Source organism: Podarcis pityusensis (assembly GCF_964106645.2).
Source record: "Podarcis pityusensis genome assembly, chromosome: 10".
Classification (NCBI taxonomy): Eukaryota; Metazoa; Chordata; class Lepidosauria; order Squamata; family Lacertidae; genus Podarcis; species Podarcis pityusensis.
The window spans coordinates 15415705-15439540 of NC_138035.1; the positions used below are offsets into that span (position 1 = coordinate 15415705).

The 23836-nt window shown below is 39.1% G+C and overlaps 1 protein-coding gene across 26 annotated transcripts in view; it reads right to left on the bottom strand.

The window, feature by feature from the left end:
* The window catches only part of PLEKHA5 (pleckstrin homology domain containing A5), a 189922-nt gene that overhangs the window by 21041 nt on the left and 145045 nt on the right, over positions 1-23836 (bottom strand). For 5 of the 26 annotated variants that reach the window (XM_081022686.1, XM_081022665.1, XM_081022673.1 and 2 more), the window contains 6 exons: positions 16769-17233; positions 11209-11677; positions 9110-9196; positions 5443-5562; positions 4621-4674; positions 1364-1444 (listed from right to left, as the gene is read on the bottom strand). In XM_081022686.1, coding sequence (XP_080878812.1) covers positions 1364-1444; positions 4621-4674; positions 5443-5562; positions 9110-9196; positions 11209-11677; positions 16769-17233 — 1276 coding nt within the window. Of the gene's footprint in view, positions 1-1363; positions 1513-4620; positions 4675-5442; positions 5563-9109; positions 9197-11208; positions 11678-16768; positions 17234-23836 lie in introns of those variants that run through there. The other 21 variants (XM_081022687.1, XM_081022676.1, XM_081022670.1 and 18 more) reach the window with 15 other exon arrangements.

The window sequence follows — 23836 nt, forward strand, 5'->3', positions numbered from 1 at the left end:
GAACTTTCCTTAGAGACGCTAGTTTCAATTTGGCAGATAAATCTGAATACCAATTTGGCTAGTGAGTCTCAGCCAAGTAGCAGATAACGAAGCCAGCGTTCACCCTTCATTTTCAGTAATACTGCATGCTGGGTTTTTTTCTAACTTATGTAATAATTCACAGATGGAAGCAGGGGAGAAAGCATGTTAACTTAAAAGTTAACAAAGCACATGTTTGAGCAAGATTGTAGTGGCACAAAAAGCATTTCATTACACAATTTCTACTCACAGCAGATGCCACACTGTTCTCTGAAGTGGCACAATTTTTTTGCCTACGTTGGCAAGGTTACCAAGTCTTGCCCCAAGAGGGAGACTGTGTCTTTTATCAGCTGCTTATTCGGCAGACATTTGACAGATGCAGGTTCTCCCATCATAGCTGCAGTGACAGAAGCTGCATCTTCCCAAGTTCTCAGTTCAAGCTGTGATTAAAGGAAAAGGAATGCCCTACCCGGGAAAGGCAGCAGCAACCTTATGCACTGGTCAAAGCTCAAACTAGGGCTAACTTTGGACTAGAAGCTAGAGAGCCTCTGAGTTCATAGGCTGAAAAAAATAATGCCATTACTTGGAAAAACAACATAATGCCAAACATTTTATTTGGTGCGTGGTGAAAAACCTGTTGACATCCATATGACGTTTAGGATAAAATTCTTTGACAAATTGATTTCTAATGGACAAGTTGATGTTATATTTCCATTCAGCACATTTCCCCTCCAAATATTTTATCATGACTTGATACTGACTTTGTTTGCTGTGACTTTCTGAACACACTGCCCTTAAGAGCTATAGCCCCCAGATCAAAATTATTTTGATCCTTTTTAACTCCCAAGGGCAAAACAAAGCAGCTGTCCAGGAACCTACAACAATTAGTAAATTCATTCCTAAAATGAGAAGCTGCCAGAAATGACAAGGTAAACATTGCTGTCATGCTTTAGTGTTAAACCAAAATGAAATCGTTCCTTCAACGGAAAAAGAAATAAAAGAAAATGAATCGCATAGATCCATGCTATGACAAATGTTGGAAGCTTATTGGCGATTTTATGAATTTACTGAATTAACCTACAAAAAAAACAGCAATTTGCCAAATATTCTGAAACAGAGAAAGTTATCCAAAGGGATACACTCAATACTCATTGACAAGTACGTTCAGCAAAGCCATGCTAACAATATTGCAGCATTTTATAAAACACAGATGACTTGTGGTTTTCCAAAACAAATAGGAGGAACACCAATGTTATGGGTAAACTGGAGGGGACAACCAAAAACTGTCACTGAGGAAAAATTTGCAATGATAAAAAGCAATTTCATTCACTATCCAAGACCTTACTTGATGGTACAGTTGTGGTCTTAGCGCCGAGTTCTCAATCATAGTGTGAACCATGATGATTAAAGGTTCATTCTCTTTCATCTATTTCAAATCAGGAGGAGCATACAGCAAACATCAGTTTACAGCACGGCTAGATTTGAAAGACGACACTGTAAATATAGCCTCTACTTTAATTATTTTCTGTTAGTGCAGCAGTTCATATTTCCTCTCACGCTTAAGCAAAGCTGTACATTTGAAAAGCCTGCTATGGCCAAACTAGAGTACCTACAACCCATATTAAGTTTAAAGTAATTATTACCAATAAGCATTTCAGACGTTTCTCTAAATAACTCAAGCTGAAAATGTTCAATCATCTTTAACAAATGGATATGATGGACAAAGGGCTAGCCTCATTAAATAAACCACCCACACACATTATCAGATTTACAGCATAAATAACACATTAACTATCTTAGGGATAGATGCACACCATTAACTCTGAGCAAAAGGGAGGTTTCTGGGGCAAATCCTCACTGTCAACATGGGGACTGGATACTGGAAAGAAGGCTGAGCTTAGTCCAAATTTTTCTCAACTTGATAATCATTTTATGGAGAATAGTAACCTTGACCCATGTATATTATTATTTTCCTGAACACCTGTGTTGGGTCAGCCCAAAACTATGGCACAACATGTAAACAGATGAATAGCAAACAAGCCAAATCTTAATCCAAGTTGTAGACCGAGGCAGTCACGAACAATTGTGCTTATTACAACTTTTCACAGTGTGAGCTGCAAAAATGTAAGCCTTCCTAGATAGTGAGTGCTCATTTGTCAATGTTTTATTTTGAAATACTTTATGATCTGCAATATAACACCATAACATTGATAACATACAGCAACTATATTTACCAACCTCTAATACCTATCTTTTACAGTATAATAATTTTCAAGGCTGCATTATTTATATAAACTATTTACCAACTATGTTCACAAATACACTGTGTTGATGAAGTCAGCAACAGATTTGGGAAGCAGCCAGATTTGAGAAGCAGAGTTTCTGAACATCTACTTTTCATTTTAGTAGAACTTGTTAAGTCCCATTTAAATGAAAGGAGGATGAATGCCTGGAGAACTAAGCCTTTAAAGGCTTCAGTTCAACTAAAAGGGTGTATATACATTTTATCAAGGAAATACACAGGTTATATCATACATACAGTACTATCTTGTGGGTGGCCCTTAACAAAGAACCTGCTCATCTGCCTATTTAGGGAGCAACCAGCTAACGCCGGTTTCTCATGCAGGTCACATGAAAAACATAAAACCTAACACTCAATATGTGGCACAAGATGATAGGGACCAGAGTGGAAACTGTGTGAGAACTACAGTGGAGGTCCAAATTTTATGATGTGATTAGACTTCGCTGTGGACTCATCTACAGCACAGTGTGTGTTTCCCCAACCTAACTGCACTCCAGATGTTTTGGATCACAACTCCCAATATCCCTCCCCGTTGGCCAAGTTGTAGTCCAAAATATCTCAAGGGATTGGGGAAGGATAGCATGGCAGACCAGCAGTTATTTCCATTTTCCATCTGCGTGTAAGGAACGCTACGCAAAAACTGTGAGTAGAGGGTTGCTTTTTTAATCATTATAGGTAGACCACATCCTATAGAAATGATGGGATACTGCTTAAAAGCACGGTGTTAAGCATCTTACAGACAACACTAGATTATAAACTTCTGAACAGGACTGTATTGAATAGGAGAACTTTTGATTCTTGAGAATTCCATACGCTGAGAATTCTCATGCATACAAGTAGCCTCTGGAGGTTAAATTGTAGTTAAACAGTTTGCCTGGTTCAATACAATTTAACTATTCCAAGCCTAGGCTAGGTTAGCATTTTCTAATAAATTTGGTCTATAAGTACTGCTGATGCTCATTAGCTGCTACAATAGCAGAATGAGAAACAATGTCCTTTGTAAGAATATCCATAGGCGGTACTAAAATCTTCCATGATAAAAAATTATTCAAGGGCCCAGAAATATCACCTTTTTGGCTCAGAACTGCACTTAGAGTCAGAGACAGAACTGAATATAAATCTATGCACTGTCATGCTTGAATATTTCAGTCTGCCCAAAGATGAATACAAATCTAGCATCTCAGATTTTGCTTTTATATTAAATTACACATCAATTGTACATTTAACTCTGATTCAGCAGTATCAGCTAGATAACAAGTCCAAGTGACAGGCAGATAGAATCAGTTTGTGATTTATCATTAAACATGACTATTGTAACCTGGTTAAAATGAACTCAGGGATACTTCTGAACTTCCTATCAGAATGTATGATTAAACCCAGGGTCCACTCTCTCCTAATCCCTAGTTATGTAGTAAAAGAAAATAGGATTCCTTATCAAATACAATTTTATCCTTCTGCATATGAGAGTGGTATAAAACAGAGAATCAGCCAAAGACCAACCAATTATGTCTAGATCAAAAAATAAAATTAAAAAGGAAGAGATTGGGTGTTGGCAGCAGCTCATAAAAACAGGGAACGGTGCCATGTGCCAGCACGTGGATGATGCACCCCACTTTGTGCTACTACTTGATGGGAAGCACTTCATCCTCAGCACAGCTGCCATGGACTAAGTTGTAAATGCGCTGCATTATTGGTGGTGTGTCAAGTGAATACATGCTCTCATTTCAGGATGCAGATAAAGGGAACTGAGAAAATCTAAAGAACTCCGAATTCCTGTGCCAACAACTCAGCAGGCGCACAAAATAATGGGCAGTTTTCAAGTTCTGTGCAAAGGTTTCTTGAAGTATTCCTCCCCCTCCCCACCCCCAAAAAAGATGGCTATGACGGAAGTATATCCTTGTTCATTACATCAAATGTTTGTATATATTTAGACTTTGACTGCAGAGATGAGGCAGACAAAAGCCAGGTATAGCTACTGTGATAAACACTATATTTTTAGGATTATTTTTAAAATGTTCATTTTGCACTTCACATTAACAATGTCATGTAAATAAGTGAACCCATTCAAATATTGGACCCCATTTTATTTTAGCAGACAAGCTGCAGCATTAGGACAAAGAGTATGAATGGCACAGAACAATGAACTTAGCATATAAATTGTGCTATCTGCACTTGGAGAAACATTTTCACCATCTGCCCTGAGACAATTTTAAATGAGACAGTACCATTTAAAAGTTTAAATGATAAAAAATAGTGTCAGCATCAGATATAAATATACAAGAATAAGCTATGAATCCCACCTGATGATCCAAATATATGGCATTCCTTTGAAGGTGATGAGAAAGAATCTCATTCTAGCAAGCAGCATTCAAAGAGGAAGGAGAGAAGAAAAGGACAGATATGAAGATGTGGAAAAGGTCAGTCAGAAAAGAAAGAGAACTACAAATTCTAGTTTCAACCTTTAGATTATATTGTCATATTAATCCAAGCGAGAATTACATTGAATTCTGGGTCTTCCTAGAATTTGCATTAGCATATTTTGAAAAGCCAATCAATACTCCAATGACAGAAGGAAGCAAAATTATAACCAAACATCTGCTTTTGAAAAGTAATAAAGCATTAGTTTGCAATTGCAGATTTAGTAATATTAGCCGCACAAACAACTTCTTAACATTAAAACAAAATTAAGAAAAACCACCATGGTCATGTTGAATTTACACAGACAACTATAAACCCTTTGATACATTTGTGTGCATTTTCTGCTTCTAAATGCTTATTGTAAATCATTTCAAAGATGAGAAAACAAAACGAAATGGTTATGGTAGATTTATCACCACCCTTACCTACTTGGGCTTCATATTTGTGTGTAATCTGCGTAACTTGCAAAATTTAAAGTGAAATGTATTTGAACGCATTCCTATTTTTTTTGTTGCAATGTATTCAACATCCACACTAGAACTCAAAGGGTTAATAGCAGACCACCACAGATGCCAGGAAAACAATGACGCTCTAAAAAGCTACATTAGAGGAGGTTGGCACCAATGGTACAATGCAAGCTTGGATTAATGAATGGCTAAGAATAAGTGAAGATGGCACATGACAAACATCACTTCATAGCTGACCTTTGGGCTGCTGGCCTCAAGTTTTAGTTGCATGAGTTGTGCTAATGTGTGTTCCCGGATACTACTCAGTTCGGCTTGCTGCCTTCTCAGCTTTATAAGCAGCAGCGTGAGCTCCTCTGGCTGAAGGAGTATCGTATGAGAAGCCAAAGAGTGGAAAATAGGTTAATCATTATCTTGCACAAGACTTCAGATATATACTTGTGTTTGATAATGCTGGATATCATGCTACATCTAAACTGTGTGAACCTCTTCAAAATAAAAGGGAACCAACAATGTCTGCCAACAGAATACAACTAAACTAAGAGGAGGTGAGAAGAGCTTTAAAACCGCGAAGCTTCTGAAACTCATGGTAATAACTTCTACACACAAAGGCTAGCAATATTGTGCGAAGGGAGGAGGAAAAACGCACCACGGTCACAAAATATAGAGGATGGGTATACTCAAGTTTTGCTTGGTATGTTTTAAAAGAATTGGATAGCAACAGAAACTACGGTATCTGAAACAAGGAAGAGTCTTGTAGCACCTGAGTAATTTATTCAAATGCTGGCCAAAGAAAAAAACAAAGAATGAAATATTAAAAACACACATACAACTTTTACTAAAAGTATGCATTGTAAAAATACACTGTCAAAGTTTGTAGATCCAAAACACAACACACTTTCTGTTTTTTCTCCTTTAATGCACTCACAGCAGTTTTTTTCAGAGACTATTTCCCAAACATATCTAAGATTCTTCAACACAATTATACATGCTAGAACTTGAAGGTTGAATAGGAAGATCCAAATGCTTGAGAATCAAGGAAGAATTAAAGTACAGTAATACCATTAGCCCAAGCCAAATATATTCTGGGGGAACTCCATGCTACTGACCCAAAAGCCTGCACTCACGCAAAGGAAGGAGACTACAGCACTTAAACCAAAGCAACTATTGTATAAATATATTTAAATTCTTAACTAATATAGGGTTTTATCCAATTGTGGCCATCTTCTGATGGAAGGATTTTATTTGATCCACCAACACTTCTGTAGACTAAAAATGGGTGTGCTTGATGTTCACAAAGCTCCCTTTCCTCCTGCAGCCCCCTCCCATGCCACCTACCACACTAAGATCCCCCTAACCCTCTGGGGCAGTTTTTAAGGAAGCTCAGGGCTGAACAGGGAATGGGAAATGTTGCCTCTGCTCACTTCCATTAATGGAAGCATCTGCTAGCTGAACTAAGGAGGCCTCCATCAGTGGAGGCACACAATTGGATGCAACCCAGAGTCAGTCCTCCATGTTGTTCGGATTTGTCTTGCTACCTGTATCAGTAGAAGAGAGCCACCCTAGTTCTTGAAAGCAATAGCACAGGGATGGGGAACCTGTGACCCTCCTGATGTTTACCAGCTCCTATAAGTTCCAACCAGCATGGCCACTAGTCAAGGATGATGGGAAGTGGAGTCAACATCTGGAAGACCATGGGTTCCCCACTCCTGTCTTAGGAGTACACTTTTCATCTCATCCAAATTTAACACTTGACTAAATCTTCATAACTTATACGCAATCTTTCCAACCCCCAAACTACTCTCTCTTTGTTGTACAGGCTTTTCTTGGCTCCCACTCAGCCTGCACTCTGACCTCAGCCTTCCATAGACAGCTCCTTCTACAATGACCACGTCTATTTAATTTTCTGAACAAAGCACCTTTGCAGTGGAACCCTTCACTGTAATTTATTCTTATGTATTCCTAAGGCAGGGGTGGGAAACTGGTGGCATGTGGACCAGTCACAGTGGCTTTTCATTCAGCTCACCACCATTTTGCAGCAGTGATGAACAAAGGACCGCATCCTGTAATTGCAGCATTCCTTACTTGCTTTGGGCATCCTACAAGCAGGGCCTGAGCACAACAACACTCTCTCCACCTGTGGTTTTCAGGAATTAGTATTCAGAAGCATGCTGCCTCCAACTATGGAGGTAGAACAGATTTATCACAGTTAGTAGCTGCTGCTACCATTATCCTCCATGAATTTGTCTAATCGTCTTTTAAAGCTATCCAAGTTGGTGGCCATCACTGCTCTTTTGTGGAAGTGGATTCCCTAGGTTTAACTATGGTGATGCTCTGCCCACTTCTCTCTTCTGAAGAAAGTGCACAGTGAAGATCCTCACTAAAAGCAACACGAAGCAACTAAAACCTTTGACATTTGTACGTTGTTTGTATGTAAACGACGTAAACAAAGCAATTTCTACTGAACAAAAGTATGTGTTGTGCGTCACTCAGCCCACTTTGGGCTCCGACCCTACCCACCTCTCTGAATGCAACTTCCAATGTGATTCTCAGGCAGAAATTTGTTTCCTCATTCTATCCTAATATATTACTTGCTAGTAAATCCCAAAGATTCATGCCCTCAGTTCTTTACAGTTCCTGAAATCTGAACTTAACTTACGATTCAGATACTGACACATATATCAGAAGCTCTCTCATAATTATTAAGCAACCAATTATGTAAAGCATCTTTTTTGTCATGAGATGTAAAATGGAGCGATTTGCTTTGCACATTCAGCTGTTCATGTGAAAGACCTAGGAGAGTTCTATCGCATGCACAAAAAATTTCTGAGCCATGGACTGTTCCATTTAGGTCATGGAAATGTTACACTACTCACTTGGAACATTCTTTAACATATAAAATGAGAGGTCAGGTCTGTTATTCAGGCATCCACATCACTGGGGCCCCACAGAGTTCTGGAAGAGGGCTTTAATTGTGATGCTTTAGGTGAGCCACATAATCAGAAATCCTGAATTATATATTACAAGTAATGAACTGAAAGTATTCCTTGGCTACAGCGTATGGTTTTAGCAACTGGCAGTGTTAAATGAATTCCAGCAGAGGGAGCAAGAAATTTTCCTATATTCAAGAGCTAACAGGTTTCATAATGATTAACCTACACTCCCCTAATATAGTATATACTCATTAGTGTTTCACTTGGAAAAACATTATTTACTAAGAAATGAGGTGGAAGAGAAATCGCCTGGAAGAAATTAAGGTTTCAGCTAGTAAAAGTGGTCATATTTGAGTTAAAGGTCTCTCAAAAATGTTTGCTCAAATCTATAATCCCTCATCTAAACCTTAGGTATTGAATGGTAAAATACTTTTAATGATGTGAATAAAAATGTGCAATTAGTGGATGGATAGTTTCTTTTCATAAGACAGCACAATGTATAATAAACTGCCTGCAGCACCAAATTTCCTAGTTAACTGCGACTTCCATTCTGCAGCAATGAAAAGCTCTGGTAATTGGTATTTCCCCTCCACAACTGAATTAACAACTTAATGGTAGGTCAATTTGTGAAATGAAGAACAATAAAATCGTAAAGGTGCCTTGCTGTTGCTCTAGAGATATTTAAAATGAAATACTTACATGGCTCAAAAAGACAAATTATTCACAGATAGGAATTGCATAGCACAAATAGCATTTGAATTAAAAGGTTATCTGATTACTCTTGCAAAATTTAATGCAGCATCCAAATAGATTTAAACTGTTTAGAAGGAAAACCTCGATTTAATGAAAAAACAAAGATGGAAACTGCATTTAATACAGATTCTATAACTAGAGTAGTCACTGTGCTACGTGTTGTATTTTATAGGTTGTTCTTAAATAAAAAATGATGGGCTAAATATAAAAATGCCACTCACCGTTTTGCCTTGCAAGCTCTGGGGAGTAATAGGCTGTACACTCAGACCTGCTGGCATCGACCTTCTGTCAGGCACAAAGACATGCTGCTTTGGGGAAAAAACAAAACCGTGCACATATAATTCGGGGTGCCTGTCAAAGCTTTTCAAACCAAAGGTTAAATGTTGTGTTTTAAGTATGATTTTCCGAGTCAACTTAGGGTTTATGAAAGGTGTCTAAAGTGAAGGTTCTGGTTAATAACGTGCCAGCAGAAATACACTAAATCACCACACTTTCAGCTTGAACCTTGCAAATGTCAAAATGCCCTCGAAGGTCCAAAAAGCACCAACTACAACTAATAAGGTATTCCATTCACTAAAGTTTGTACCATTAAGTGCTCCTAATTAACTGCTTTTAAAAAAGTCATTGAGTGCTCTCCTATAAGCCACTGCTATGTCCAGAAACTCAAGTAGGACACGTTTATAGACATTAATGCACTGAATAAATGACACGTTTTGTCCTAATTCTTGGCACAGCTCCTTTTTTAGAAACAGACACATACACAGCTCCTTTCCATCATATGTTCTTAAGACTTTCCTGTGATTTTAGAACAATATACAACACAATGCAGCCAATAAGTGAGAAGCTGGGGGTTGAAAAATGTTGCACAAGGAAACAGTCTTAAGGGAAACTTCTCAAACAGCAGTACTTTCAAAAAGGATAAAGATGTTCAAGCACAAAATAAATACACTCCATATATGCAAAGAATGGCAAATGCACATAATATCTGCTCCTTGTCCTAATTGCATACATGGAAGAAGTGAATGGGAGAAGATAATGAAATGTTAAAACATTTGGGGCTTTTTAGTTTAGGGGAAAAAAATGAGTCAGGAGGGGCATGATAGACAAAATTATGCATGGTATGGAAAGTTTTTCTCCCTTTCTCATAATACAAGTGCCTAAGGCCATCCAATGAAGCTGAATGTTGGAAGGCTCAGGCCAAATAAAAGAAAACACTTCTTCACACATAGTTTACAACTATGGAATCTGCCACCACAAGAGGCAGCAATGGCCATAACCTTGGATAGCTTTAGAAGAGAATTAGACAAATTCATGTAGGAAAAGGCTATCGGCGAATAGTAGCCACAATGCCCATGTTCTCCCCCCTTCACTGTTCAAAGCAGTGTATGACCCTGAATACCAGTTTCTGGGAATCACAAGTGGGAGAGCATTGTTGCACTTAGGTCCTACTCGCGGGTTTAGCATAGGCTTTTGGTTGGCCCCTGTGAGAATAGGAAGCTGGATTAGAAGGGCCTTTGGCCTGATCCAGCAAGGCTCTTATGCTAATGGTGAAGTGGTTGAATGGGTGGGACCTACACAACAGATGTGAAGTTCGTTATTTTATTTGTTTGTTGCATCTATATAGTGCACATAAAACTTTGTTCTCTGGGCAGTTTACAAGCCCATTAAAAAAAAATCTTAAGATGGTCCCATCACTGAAAAGGCCTTCTCCCTAGCGACTGCCTGCCCCGCTTCATTAGATGGGGCAATGTGAGAAAGGGCATCAAATGAAGATCTCAAGCAAGGACTTCTCAAGGGTCAGAGTTCTGTCACAGACATGCTAACGGCTCAGGTGAGGTGGGAGGCTTAGCTGGGTCCTTTCGACAAGCAGCTGTTTATTTGGGAACATCCCATGCCATTTTTCTAGAAAAAGAGGTGCCGAAACTCACAATGAACACCTCCTTTGTTCTCTTATAATGGCAATGGCGCCCACCTGAGAGGTGCTAGAACTGAGTTCTGCCTGAAAAAAAGCCCCGGGAACATCTCATGTCAGATGAAGCACTGGCATATGAAACGGAAAGACTTTATCTTTCAACCCGCACTTATGATGTTCTACTCCCGTTAACTCCTGGTGCAATTTTCTCAATTATATGCTAGTTCTCTCTATCACAGAGAGAACTAGCATATCAATCAGAGCTAACTGGATGTTTTTAACCCGAAGCTTTATATTTGGTATTTCTTTTGTGAGCCACACAATATCAATACATGATGGAAAGACTAGTTCCAAGTTATACATTTTATAGAACATAATAACTAAAGTAAAACAATAAAAACATCTCACCTTTGTATGATGTGGCCTATGCCTGCGGTCAATTGTTACATCACCTCTTTGCACTGGTGAGGACACTTCTGATCTGTAGTTCCTCTGAGGTGAGTATCCTTGGAAACCTGCTATCGAACCATGGGAAGGTGATGTGGGAATCAAATGCATTGTTTGATCAGATATATTAATCATGGTTTTGGGACTACTTAAAGTACCATGTCTAGTAAGCGTTGTTTGCTTATTGTAAAACTGCCGCTGCTGCCACTCGTAGAGTTGCCACATGGTGTCATCTCGCATAGATCTTCTTTTGTCTTCAGTTGGCAGTGATCCAAGGGACTTGTCATAAATAGAGGGTGTCACACTGCAGAGGCTTTCTGGCCTGGTTTTGGTATTTCTTGGTAGAGTTCGATAACCTTCTGGATATCGAGGTACAATTTGGGGTCGATGGCTTGGCATGTTTCTTGGCAATGTCTGATATGAAATTATGCTGAAACAAGAATCCTCCTTCAGTAACTCAAAATGTAAGTAGGCACAGGAATAAACAACATTTAGTTTTCTTTTCTAGTCTATCTTGAGGGTAACAAATAATTATTGTAACCCCCCTTTTTTTGCTAAGGCCACATCTGTTGTGGCTGAGCAGTCAAACTCTCAACATGCCACTTGTTTTAAGTAATAGACTCTGTTTTTTAGTTGTATCATGGATTTATCTGTATCCAAGGAAAACCATCTATGCACTCATCCCTGAAAGAGGTAGCTGAGATTCCCCTGGTGCCACAGAGGGGATCACCCACACAATAGTGGGAATAAGATGGGGGAACCCTATGAGCTCCTTGGAGGAAAGTTGGGTTACAGGCAGCCAAAATACACAATTTCCCATATGTACGGTGAAAAGGAGTATTCACATTGTTGGGGACTCTGCAAATCCCATAGCTACTGATCTAGGGGCCATGATCAGTCCCATTTCCCTACTGCTTAGATGGAAACTAACGCTGCAGCAGCCATGCTTCCTCATGGTGCTTCACAAATAGGTATGCACATATGTTTAAGGGAAAACAATTGTTCTGGCAACCACAACAACAAGAAAAGGGAAGAAAAACATGCAAAAATGCAGAGGCCTTATCTACCTGTTGTCAATCTATGGAGGATGCACAGCCATAAAAATGAGTCTTCTCCAGTTAAACATATGCAATGTCTGGCTTTGCTAATCTCTCCTAAGGTTTACCAGCTTCCTTCTATCTGCTTCCCCTTTTATACTATGGGCTACATTGCACATATCTTAGTTTTAAGGACAATTTTTTTCTTTCCCAGTATACATCTTAATAACCATGAAATACTCCTTCAGAATTATGGTGTGGTGAACTAGTTTTATGGAACAGTTGGCCATCTGAGGCCAATACAAGACCTGTTCAATTAATTATATATTTTCAAATTGGCCAAAAGCTCCAGTCCATTTGATTCATTTCCACCTTCGCCTTCATGCGAAGGCAGTGCACTGGGCATGCTTGCAGGTAAGTGTGTGGGGGGGGGGGGGTGAAAAAAAAACTGAGGGTGACTAACAATAATTTTTGTGTGAGAGGACCAAAACAAATTCCTGTGCTCATTAGCAGCTTAGAGGGTGTCATGTTCTTTCATTCTAAGTCTCACACCTTGCTCCAATTGGTGGATCTTGGGATTCTAGTAAAACACAAGGTAGATTCCACAAGGCTGAACACTGCTTTCCCCTGCTGTACAGCCCCAGGCATTTAAAGTGCTTTTAAGGGAGTTGTTTGGAACACTGAAAACTGAATTGAGGCTATGCAGAGGCAGGATAAAGACAGTTGCAATATTGCTATTATTTCTTAAAAGGGTTGCATTATCTGCTACTTGCCTTGAGGCAACTGCTAATCACCATAGGCAACCAAGTGAGAGTGACAATTTGCAGGCTTAGATAGGAGAGGGAGTAAGAAAGAGGTCCCCCTACCTAGTTTCTACTATTTATATTATATTTGTGCTCCTGAATCTGACTTCCTTTCATTACATTGCCCTAAGTACTGTGCTTTAAAGGTTTAATATCCTAGCAGTATGTTCAAAGAGAATGGAATTTATTTATTCCAAAGCAGTAAATAATGACATAAACCCCGCCGTCTCTCTTTTATAAATTAACTTCAAACAAAGCCATCATTTCTAAGTATATGACCTGTGTTAACAATTTCATCCATATTTAACTAACAACATGTTCTCCACGATCAAGAGGATTTGGCTCCTGCCAGTTAATAATGTTTTGTTAATAGCTTCTGCTGTTATAAAACTCCTACAATGGAATGAGTTTGTTTGGGAATATAGCCAATGTAATGATACCATGACAAAACCTTTAAAAAGAATTCAAATTGGTAGATTCATAGTTCCTATGCCTGTTTACATTGAAAACAAAACCATTTAATGCAAACATGTGATGAAATGTAAAATATTCCACTCCTACCCCTTCTTTCTGGGAATACTCGATTCATACTATTATATACCTTGAGTGGTACACATTTAGCACTGTGTCCCAGAATGAACATAATGTTTCTGATCACATAATCATGGTTTGGAGAATGGGACTGCGCTGTGCACTTGTGCTTTTCCTCCTTCCCCCTCACACATTAATTTACTTTTTCAAAGTCAACGATAGTGCAGAGTTATGCTTTTTATTCATAGATCCCAATTTTCCATGTATGGGTTGTCCCCACCCCCACCTCAAAATGTCATTATCGAATTTTGTTTATATGCATGCATACCCTTCCTTAAGCTATGTATATTTTGCCATGTGTAACACATAAATTAAAACCCCACTAAAACTGGGAGGAAAACTTAACATGATTACAGCTGGAGGAGGAAGCTGGGAGGTACAATAAAAATGTGTAAAATGGGTTAAGAAATACATTCTAAAAATCTCAGGGCACCTCTGTGCAGACTTAGTTTTATAAAAAATTTAAATAGCCATAGCTCTATTTGAGTGACTATTGGATCCAGGATAAAGGATACCCATCACCATGTTAAAGAACATTAAGCCAACTAAGTTCCGACGTGCAGAAGTCAAAATAAAGCCAAATCAAGTAATATCCCAAGAAAATGACCAATATAACTCAAACTGTTGTCTTCTCCTCAGGTGCAATCGTAACTGAAGTTTGAAATCTCAAACACTTCTTAGTGCCTTTCATTACCTCATCAAAGTGATATTTCAAGTACAGGTCACATTTAAAGAAGTGGGGACAGGCAATGTTTTGCTTGACCTATCACATGTGACTGCTCTTCCCAAAGCAAACAATGGAACCAGAGTCTTTGCTCAAGTTGGGAGCTGGGAGTTAGAGAAGAAGGTGGGATACTGTGGTGCCACTTCTAGATACAGTACTCAAGTGGAATGCTGGAGTGCAATATTTTATAATAAAAAAACTGAGCAACGAGGACTAGGCACTGCTGTTCAGATTCCTGCCAAGGGTTTGCTGTCATGCAGAACCACAATTTCACATCTTAATACTACTTAGTGGTGTCAATCATTTAGTCACAGGATTAAAACTCTCTAAACAAGTATTGGAAATGCACTGTTGGTATTGTAAAACTTCAACTTTTAACACATCTACAGTATAAAAAGACACATGCCTGCTTTGAACATTACGATCAGCCAAGCCATGACTTCACACATATGTGCATATTCTGGGGGAGGAGTCTGCAGCTGTTTTGCTCATCCACGGTCGTTTTGCTGATGCATCAAACTGAGCCTAATTGAGTTTGTGGTTTAGGCTTCCCGTACAAACAATAAGCTGTAAACCATGGGATGAACCCTGGTTACAGTTCATACTTAATCCAGACAGAAGTAAACCACAAGCCTCGGTCTTGATGGCACTCTAAGACAAACTATGGCCTAGATCATTGTAGCTGAGGAACGAAGAAGCTGCGATTTTCCTTTCGGGAGTCTGCACATTTGTGCTTAGACTTCACTCAGTTTAGCATGATGTGGGAGCCAAGCCATTGCTTGTAATTTGAAAGAGACCTAATGACTGCATTTTGATGATCATATCTTGGCTTAATTAACAGAGTTATGGAAAAAACCTTGTGCACCAACATACCGTCACATTACTCTTCCCTTCACAGAAGCTGGGAAATGAGTCAAGAATGATGGTTTTTGGCTTCTGAACAAGCGAGGGTATGAAACCATATTTTAAAGATGGCTTCTGAATTCTGGCTTATTTGGAACCCACTAACCATATTTCAGCTATAGCATGAAATTACAGATAACTGATTGCTCCCTGACTTGCTTTCTCACTCACACAAAGGGAGGGAAAAAAGCTTCTTTGTGTGAGGGAATTAGATTTATTCATACATTGGTTTATTAAACTTAGTTGATCAACAGTATTTTCTGTTACAAAAATATAAGGAAAAAGGCTATTCAACATTTTAATCATTGCCTTGCTGAACTGAGAGAGGAGTGCAAATAAGTTTGCAACAGAGCTATGCAACTTAAAACAGTTTTTTTAAAAAAACAAACAAATGTTGTAACCCATCCTGGGACCTGCTGGTGAACAGCAGGTAATAAATTTAATGTTGATGATAGTGATGATGATAATAATAAGCTCAGCATGGAAATGCATGATTTTCATGGAAGAAGTCCAACTCCCAGCATCATCAGCAAGTTTGTGAAAGACTTCTGAGACCACGAAGAGCTCCTAACTGAGCTACTGATATTAAGATGAGATACAAGAAGAAGAGTTTGGACTTGATATCCCGCCTTTCACTTCCCTTAAGGAATCTCAAAGTGGCTAACAATCTCCTTTCCCTTCCTCCCCCACAACAAACACTCTGTGAGGTGAGTGAGGCTGAGAGACTTCAGAGAACTGTGACTAGCCCAAGGTCACCCAGCAGCTGCACGTGGAGGAGCGGGGAAGTAAACCCGGTTCACCAGATTACGAGTCCACCACTCTTAACCACTACACCACGCTGGCTTAATAGTTTAATAGTTGCAACAGGGAAAGTCTTCTGATGACTGGCTCCACTTTTGCTTCTTAATGAAAGAAAGAAATCTAGAATGAAGAGCAGGACAGAGCAGTAGATAAACAGGGAATAGACCAGGGATTTCCAAAGTGGTGCTCTCCAGATAGACTATAACCCCTATCAGCCCCAATCAGAATGGGCCAATAATTAAGGATGATGGAAACTTTAGTCCAGTAACATCTGGAGGGCACCTTGTTGTTTGAAGGCAGCCCTGTTTAGGGAAGCTTTTAATGTTTAACAGACCACTGTATTTTAATATTTTGTTGGAAGCCACCCAGAGTGGCTGGGAAAACCTAGCCAGATGGGTAGGGTATAAATAAATTATTATTATTATTATTATTATTATTATTATTATTGTCTGCCCTTGGAACAGCTGTTCTGGGAAATTTAAGTTCTAGATAGGCCTTGAGATACTGTTTGAAATCCTATATTTTAGCAACAGAGGTAATATAGGATTATTTCAGGAATCCTTTGGTGCTTCAACTAAGATTTTACTGTAGCATTAAACAGGGTCACAGTATACACTGAGACCAAGAAGTCAGGATTGGCAAATAATTCTGAAATTACTTACCCTCTTGTTTCTTCATCTTGCCCCTTTCCTCTCTGTATTTTAATCCATTGTTCCAGCTGAAGCATTGAATTAGTTCTCTGTATAACACGTTCAGATTCTATGTGTGAGTGAATGGTGTTGTGATGGATTCCATCTCCAGAGTCTCCTAGAATAAGGTTGACAGCTTTCTCTGACCCATTTAAATGAATTGGCCTGTAGTGTCCTGATGGAACTGTGTTTGCTGGCAAAGTCCCATACTCTGACCCCAAAGGATTCAGTTTTACGCTGTTGATTTTTGTTAAAGGTCTATCACGCCCAACTTTTTGAAATCCGTATTTTTCTGCTTCTAAGGCCTTTTTGTCTTCCATTTTGCTCACTTCTTTGTTCCGCTGATTATTCTGTGCCTCTGGTTTAATTAGCACTCTGTGGTTTGCAATATTATTCACTTCACGAGGTGGTGTGTTTTCAGCAGTCATCTTGTCTGCTCTAAAAAAGGAAGAAATACACACTGGAGAACAACATCACTAGAAATATGCCGAAACAGGTACACTTGGGTGTGTTTAGTAAGTAGCATGCAATTTCTTCAGTCTTAGAATCATAGAGTTGGAAGGGATCCTGAGGGTCATCTAATCCAAACTCTTGCAACTCATGCAGCACTTACAAGCTAGGCAAACATATAGGGTACAAGATTACAGACCTCAAAAAAAGTACTGAACTTTGAACCCACACTGATATATTTGCATCCAGACAGAAAAGCTACTAAGGCATGGTATAATCTCCCTGCTTGAGTACTCTCTGAACAAAGGAAAGAAGTGAAGAGAACAAGCGATGATCCTGAACAATCTTTTGCCTAAGCATGATGAGAGATCATGACTGTGTCTACCTCTGCTACCCATCACTGAGCTCCTGCCCAGCTCTACACTTGCTGGATGTCCAGACATGAGCATCTACTCCCCATGTCTACAGCCTCCTTCACAGGTTACTTGCATGAAGGGGCAATGTTCATAGAGAGGGGCATGAGGATCCACCATTGGCCCTATCCCAATAATGAGCAGCCTGCCCCAGCCTTGCCTTTGATGTCCATGCATTAGGCACAAACATTTTCAACAGAAAAGCCTACATGAATAAATATCTATGTGTATGACCAGGTCTCCAACTCCTATGCATATAGACATCTATGTCAGGGGTGGTGCCAACAGCACACTCCCGTTGCCACAAGCATTTCTAAATATTGTGTGAGAGGAACTTATATGCAATATACATGCAACACACAATCTCACACTGCGCAATCAACATCACAGAAAATAATATTATATGCCTTGGATTTTCACAAAATGAATCCAGAAGGGCTCCTATATTTAACATATGGGATAGGGCAGGGGTCTGCAACCTTTAAGACAAAAAGAGCCACTTGGACCCATTTCCGAAGAAAAAAAAACTGGGAGCCGCAAAACTCGTCATTATAAAAATAACTTTTTTCTCACTTTTTTAATTATTTCTGTTTGACCCCTCAGAATTACTCCTCCTCATAGAAATAAACGTTAAATTAACAAGTTATCTTTTTGTGTGTGTTCTTCACTCCCCTTCAAAACAGTGACCAGCGTACATGCCCCCTTTCAATGCAGTGACCAGCGTACATGCCCCTTACAATGTAGCGGGCGGGCGGGCAGGTGACGTCGGGACGGTGCGTGACTAAGGCACGCACCGCTCCCATGCAACGTCACAGCCAGTACAGCACCCGCCACAGTGGGGAGTGTCGGGCGCACAATGCGCCTCCTCCCCTCGCTAGTATCCGCCCCGGAGCCGCGGCAAAGGTGTAAAAGAGCCACATGCGGCTCCTGAGCCGCGGGTTGCAGACCCCTGGGATAGGGCATGCCAGTGTTTAATATTTATTTATTACATTTGTATGCTGCACAATAGATCAAGGATTGTATCCAATGCTGGATATCACCAGAATTGATAGAAATGACATGACTTCCCATTCCCCTTCTTTCCCCATGCATCCCCAATATCTGATCTGGCGAGTCCTGCAACACCCTGGAGAATATTTTCAGGGTGTGTAGGGGTGGAATGCTAAGTTCTGTTGCAGACATGGAAGTCTCTTGTATGAACAGAATTGTAGCATTGTATGAAACCCTAGAAAGCAACACCAAAGATCAAGAACAGAAATCTCAGCAACAGACTGAACACAGCAGAGATAAAGCAATTGGTGATATCCCATGCTAGTCATAATTCAATCCAAATAACTTTATTGTACTAGCCATTGGCCATGACAAATCTGAATCAAAAATAAATACAAGCAAAAGGAGTGTTGCGCCACAAATAATGGCCTCTATTTAGATCTCTGTGTCTCCCTTACAGTTTACTGATATATTGTCCAGGGTCTTCTTTCTGATCTTTTTGTCCACCAAAGCAAAAAAGGCGACTTTATGAGTCACTGAAGCATTTATACAGCTAAGAAACCATAGAATCTTCTCTGCTGGGGAGAGACATCTTTCCTGTGTGGATGGTAGGGTGAGAAACCGCCTCCTGAGTCAAATGTATAGTGGGCAATATAGTAAATAGTGCAAGATGTCTTCCACCTGTGGTTGCCCACATGTATAGTCTATCTTCGTATGGTACCCTGTTATATCGTCCATCAAGGATGGCAGAGGGCATAGCTTGAAAATGCAGCTCAGTAAAAGCAAATCTAAGTGAGGCTGGCTGGAGATTGGGCAGGTAACTGGCTCTAAAATGGACAGTTTTTAGAAGGGGGATAGTCATAATTCAGAACAGATTCATTGACATCAGTGGTCTTAAGCCAACTGATTTCTATGGGTCTACTCAACCACTTATGTTGGGTATCACTCACTGTCTTAGAGATGCAGCACTAGAAGAAACTACTACTACATAAATTCTGTGTTTGATATAACCATTAACACAGGGAACAGCCTCAACTGCAGTATTCAATCTGACAGCTATGAAAGGGGATAAAAATTTGAAGGCAATATTTTCAGACTTCATAGTGTTGAAAAAGCACACTTTGACTTCTTTTTAGCAGTTAAAGCCTCTGAAATCCTCATTAATTTCAAGCCATCTTTTGTGATGGAGGAATATACAGAGCTGTCTAGCTCCTGGACCTCCTGTGCCAGACATTCAGTAGATAAAGGGAAATATTATCCTACTTTAAACTTTATATGGTCACTGACATCATCAATTTGCTTCATTTGGCAAGTTTCATGTCAGTTATTATTCATCATTGGGAAAACACTTGTGGCTTCTATAATTACAGTGGGGAAAATATTTGCTGACTTGAACTGTGGTGTAAAATAATTGTATTTATCAGAAACAGTAACAGCTGCACTGTTAGCATATTTACCCTGAATTTACCCATTCAGATGTTGGCAGATCCACCGCTTTTATTAAATTTTAGAGGCTTGCTTTCGCCACCATCCCACTTTTTCTTTCAGTCTTGTCTTCCAACTAGTATACTACATTTAAGTAGGCCAATCCTCTCTCCAGTCCCAGTCCCACAACCTGCTGAGTTCTCCCTCTCTCTCACCAATCTATTTTACTCACATACATTGTGTCAGCTGGCTCCTCCTTTCTGCTTAAAATTTCAATCTTGTTGTTCCTACTTTTGAAATACCTTCCTCCTCATAAGAAATCCTGCATTCAGCTCCTGATTTCATCTCCTTTACATTTTGGTCATGTTCTTACCTTCCAAGTCTGTTCTGTCTGTTCTTTATCTTATTTCACTTTCACTCCTTCCCCTTGAGATATAGGACACTGCCCTTTTTCTGGTTCTCCTGTTATAACTGCTAATTGTGGTTCTGTCCCTTTTCATCTTTCCCAATCTCTGTAGGAATCCATCAGAGCTCTCAACAATTTTCATATCTGCTAAAGTTTCAGCTACCATCTTCAAGTGGATTACTTTTTTCCTAAACTAATCTCTCACCTTGCCCAATCCCACTGAACTGTCAAATCAACTGTTCTTCCTAGATGCCTCACTAACATTTCAAAAATAATATGGGTATGAAGACAAGTATCTTTATGCTCCAACTCTCTCCTCTCCTGTTACCGCTGTTATTTCCACTTCTCATTCACTGCCGGGGCAGGGGGTGTGTGTGTGTGCATCTTTACCTGTCACCAGATACATTTTCCCACTTCATTACTGGCCGAAGTTAATCTCTAATGAATTGTTTTCAAATGTCCTGCCTTCAATTAACCCTTTTCACACAGACTCTTTCATCTATTGAGAAATCCTGGTGGCAAGGATTTGGTGGTGATTTTGGCCTAATTAGCACCACTCTCTCTACCCCCCCCCCCCAGTATTGCCTATTCTAGCAAGCCTGTCTTTTGGTATGCCTGCTTAATGTCTTTAGCAACTCCTGCCTTCCCCAAATATTAGGGGAACATTATCATTCATCTAGCCTTACCAAGAAGCACCATGGATTCTGACCACATGGAATCTCTTTCCCACCTTACTTCCAATTTGAAATGCTAACCTTACTGCAGTGCAACACTTTACTCACCATCAACACAACTTCATTCATGCTTTTCTAACTGGCTTTTTTCAAGCTTTTTCTTTTACAGCCTGAGGAGTCTTATTGGTCCACATTACTGGGGAGGGTGGGATGAATGCCCACTGCCAATACTATGGCTATTGTAGAGTAGGTAGAGAGGACTTGACTTGAGTTTCCAAACAAATTAAATTCTCTTCCCCTAAACTTTCCAATGCCTAGGTGATGATTTATTTGTTGGACTACATGGAACTGGCGGAAATGACTGGCAGAATCCGAGACCAGGGAGAAGAGTCGGTGGAAGAAGATTGGATGAAATTTAAAGTTTATTTACAGAAACATTGTAAAATTAAAGAATGTTAGAAGGATGTTGGAATGAAGTAATGTGATTTTAGCAGAAATGCTATAAAGGTTTAAGAAAAAATAGATTGTTAAATGGTGAAAGGAGGGAAAGTAAAGCTATAATATATTAAGATAAAATAGAGGATAAAAACTGGAAAAGATGGAAACAAGCAAATGAAAGATAAATTATGGGAAGATTTGTTGTATATATATTTGGTTTTTTTGTTTTTGTTTTTTCTTTTTTCCCTTTTTTTCTCTCTTCGTTATTGTCACATGATGTTCTGTTTTTCTGTTTAATATGTTGTTATCTATTTTTTCTTTTTGTAATCTTTTAAATCTCAATAAATATTATTTTTTTAAAAAGGTGATGATTTATTTGTTTATACAATGCTATATCATATAAATATCAAAACAATGTATAACAATATCTATATATAATAAGAACACACAGATATTAAAAATCAAAGATCACTGTTTGCTTAAAGCTGTCAGGTAACCAATGGTAACCAGTGTTCTATTCCATTTTGAAGCATTTTGAAATAATTCCCACCCCAAAAGGATTCATGGAACAAGCCCCTATTTGGGGACCCTGATTTTATCTCATCTTAAAGTCAACTATCTAAGCAGTCCTAGACATTTACAGTCTTATACAGAATTCAAATTACCATTTCTTTTATACATCATATGGGCTTGATTCCCTTTAAAGCAACTCTTTTAAAATCACAATACTGTCCTTTGTTCTTCATCTATCTGCCTACTCATGCCTAAAATATTGATAACATTCTTTCTCTATGAATGAGACTTGGTCACAACCACAACTTTCCTGCAGCTACAAATTACAGGAGAGGATCAGTAATGGAAAACAAGCTCTGAGTCATTGAAGGCTGTCTGCTCGTAGCCTTTTCATTGAGAAATCCCAGTTTCACCAGAAAAGGATTTCAAAACTATAGGTCTAAATTCTAAATTGTTGCAGCCTATTCCTTGTGGGACTTGCCCCCCTGTCATCATCTTTTCCTTAAACCAAATTTCAAAAGACATCTGCTAAAATCATGTATTTTCTGCTGTTATGCTCATGTCATTCTGATGCTTCCTTCAAAGTCTGAAGTCCTAGCATGCATTACACTCCATCTTTCCTTCACTGACTGTATGTCCCTTTATTCTTTATCCATTCTTAACGGAATAAAGTTTTAGGATACAGTCAATCTGGGATAGCAGTGAGATTTCAATAATAACACAACTTCATTGCCGGTGGAAGATAGTGTTTGATAGTTTACTTGCATATGATGCCAAAATTGCCAAAAATTATAGTCAATGAATATGGGATATTATTTATTGATATTTCAGCACAACATTGAAAGTTGTTGTAGGAAAGCATAATTTAACTGATAAAGGAAAAGCAACAGTGTTTTGGAAATGCCAGTGCATTCTTACGAGTGACCTAAATTAGGGAAATAATCAAAGTTGTAACCACATGGGAGCTTGTTTCATCGTTTGAGTGACAAGTTTAAATGGGCTTTTGCTTATTTAAAACAGTTAGGATTAATTATTCTCAATAGACCCCTCAGGACATTATTAAACTTGAGTCTACTTATAACAGAAAAAACTCCACCAGACCTCGATCTGTGAGACTACTTACAATTAAGTCTCTAAGGCCAAATAGCTTCAATAACATGTGTATTATACATATTCACTGCTACTGAGCAGAGATCTAGAAAATATATTATATTGCTAAAGATACACAGAAAGATAAGAATAAGAGGAGAACCTTGCTAGTTCAGGCTAAAGGCCTTCTTCTAGAGCCCAGCATTTTATCCTCACAATGGACAACCAGATGCCCATGGGAAGCCCACAAGCAGGATCTGAGTGCAACAACACTTTCTGTACACAGTGACTGGTATTCAGAAGAATACTGCCAATGACCTTGAAGGTTCACTTTCTGTACACAGCGACTGGTATTCAGAAGAATACTGCCAATGGCAGTGGAGGCAGAACATACTAGCCATTATGGCTAGTAGTCACTGGTAGCCTTGTCCTTCAAGAATCTGTCTAATCCCCCTTAAAACTGTCCAAGTTGGTGGCCATCACTACATATTGGAGGGGCAAATTCCATGTGCTGTGTGAAGTACTTTCTTTTATTTGTCCTGAATCTTCTAATATGCTGCTTTACTGTATGTCTCCAAGTTTTACTATTATGAGCGAGAGAGAGAACTTTCCACTTTCTCCAGACAGAATCAGAAAAGGCAAG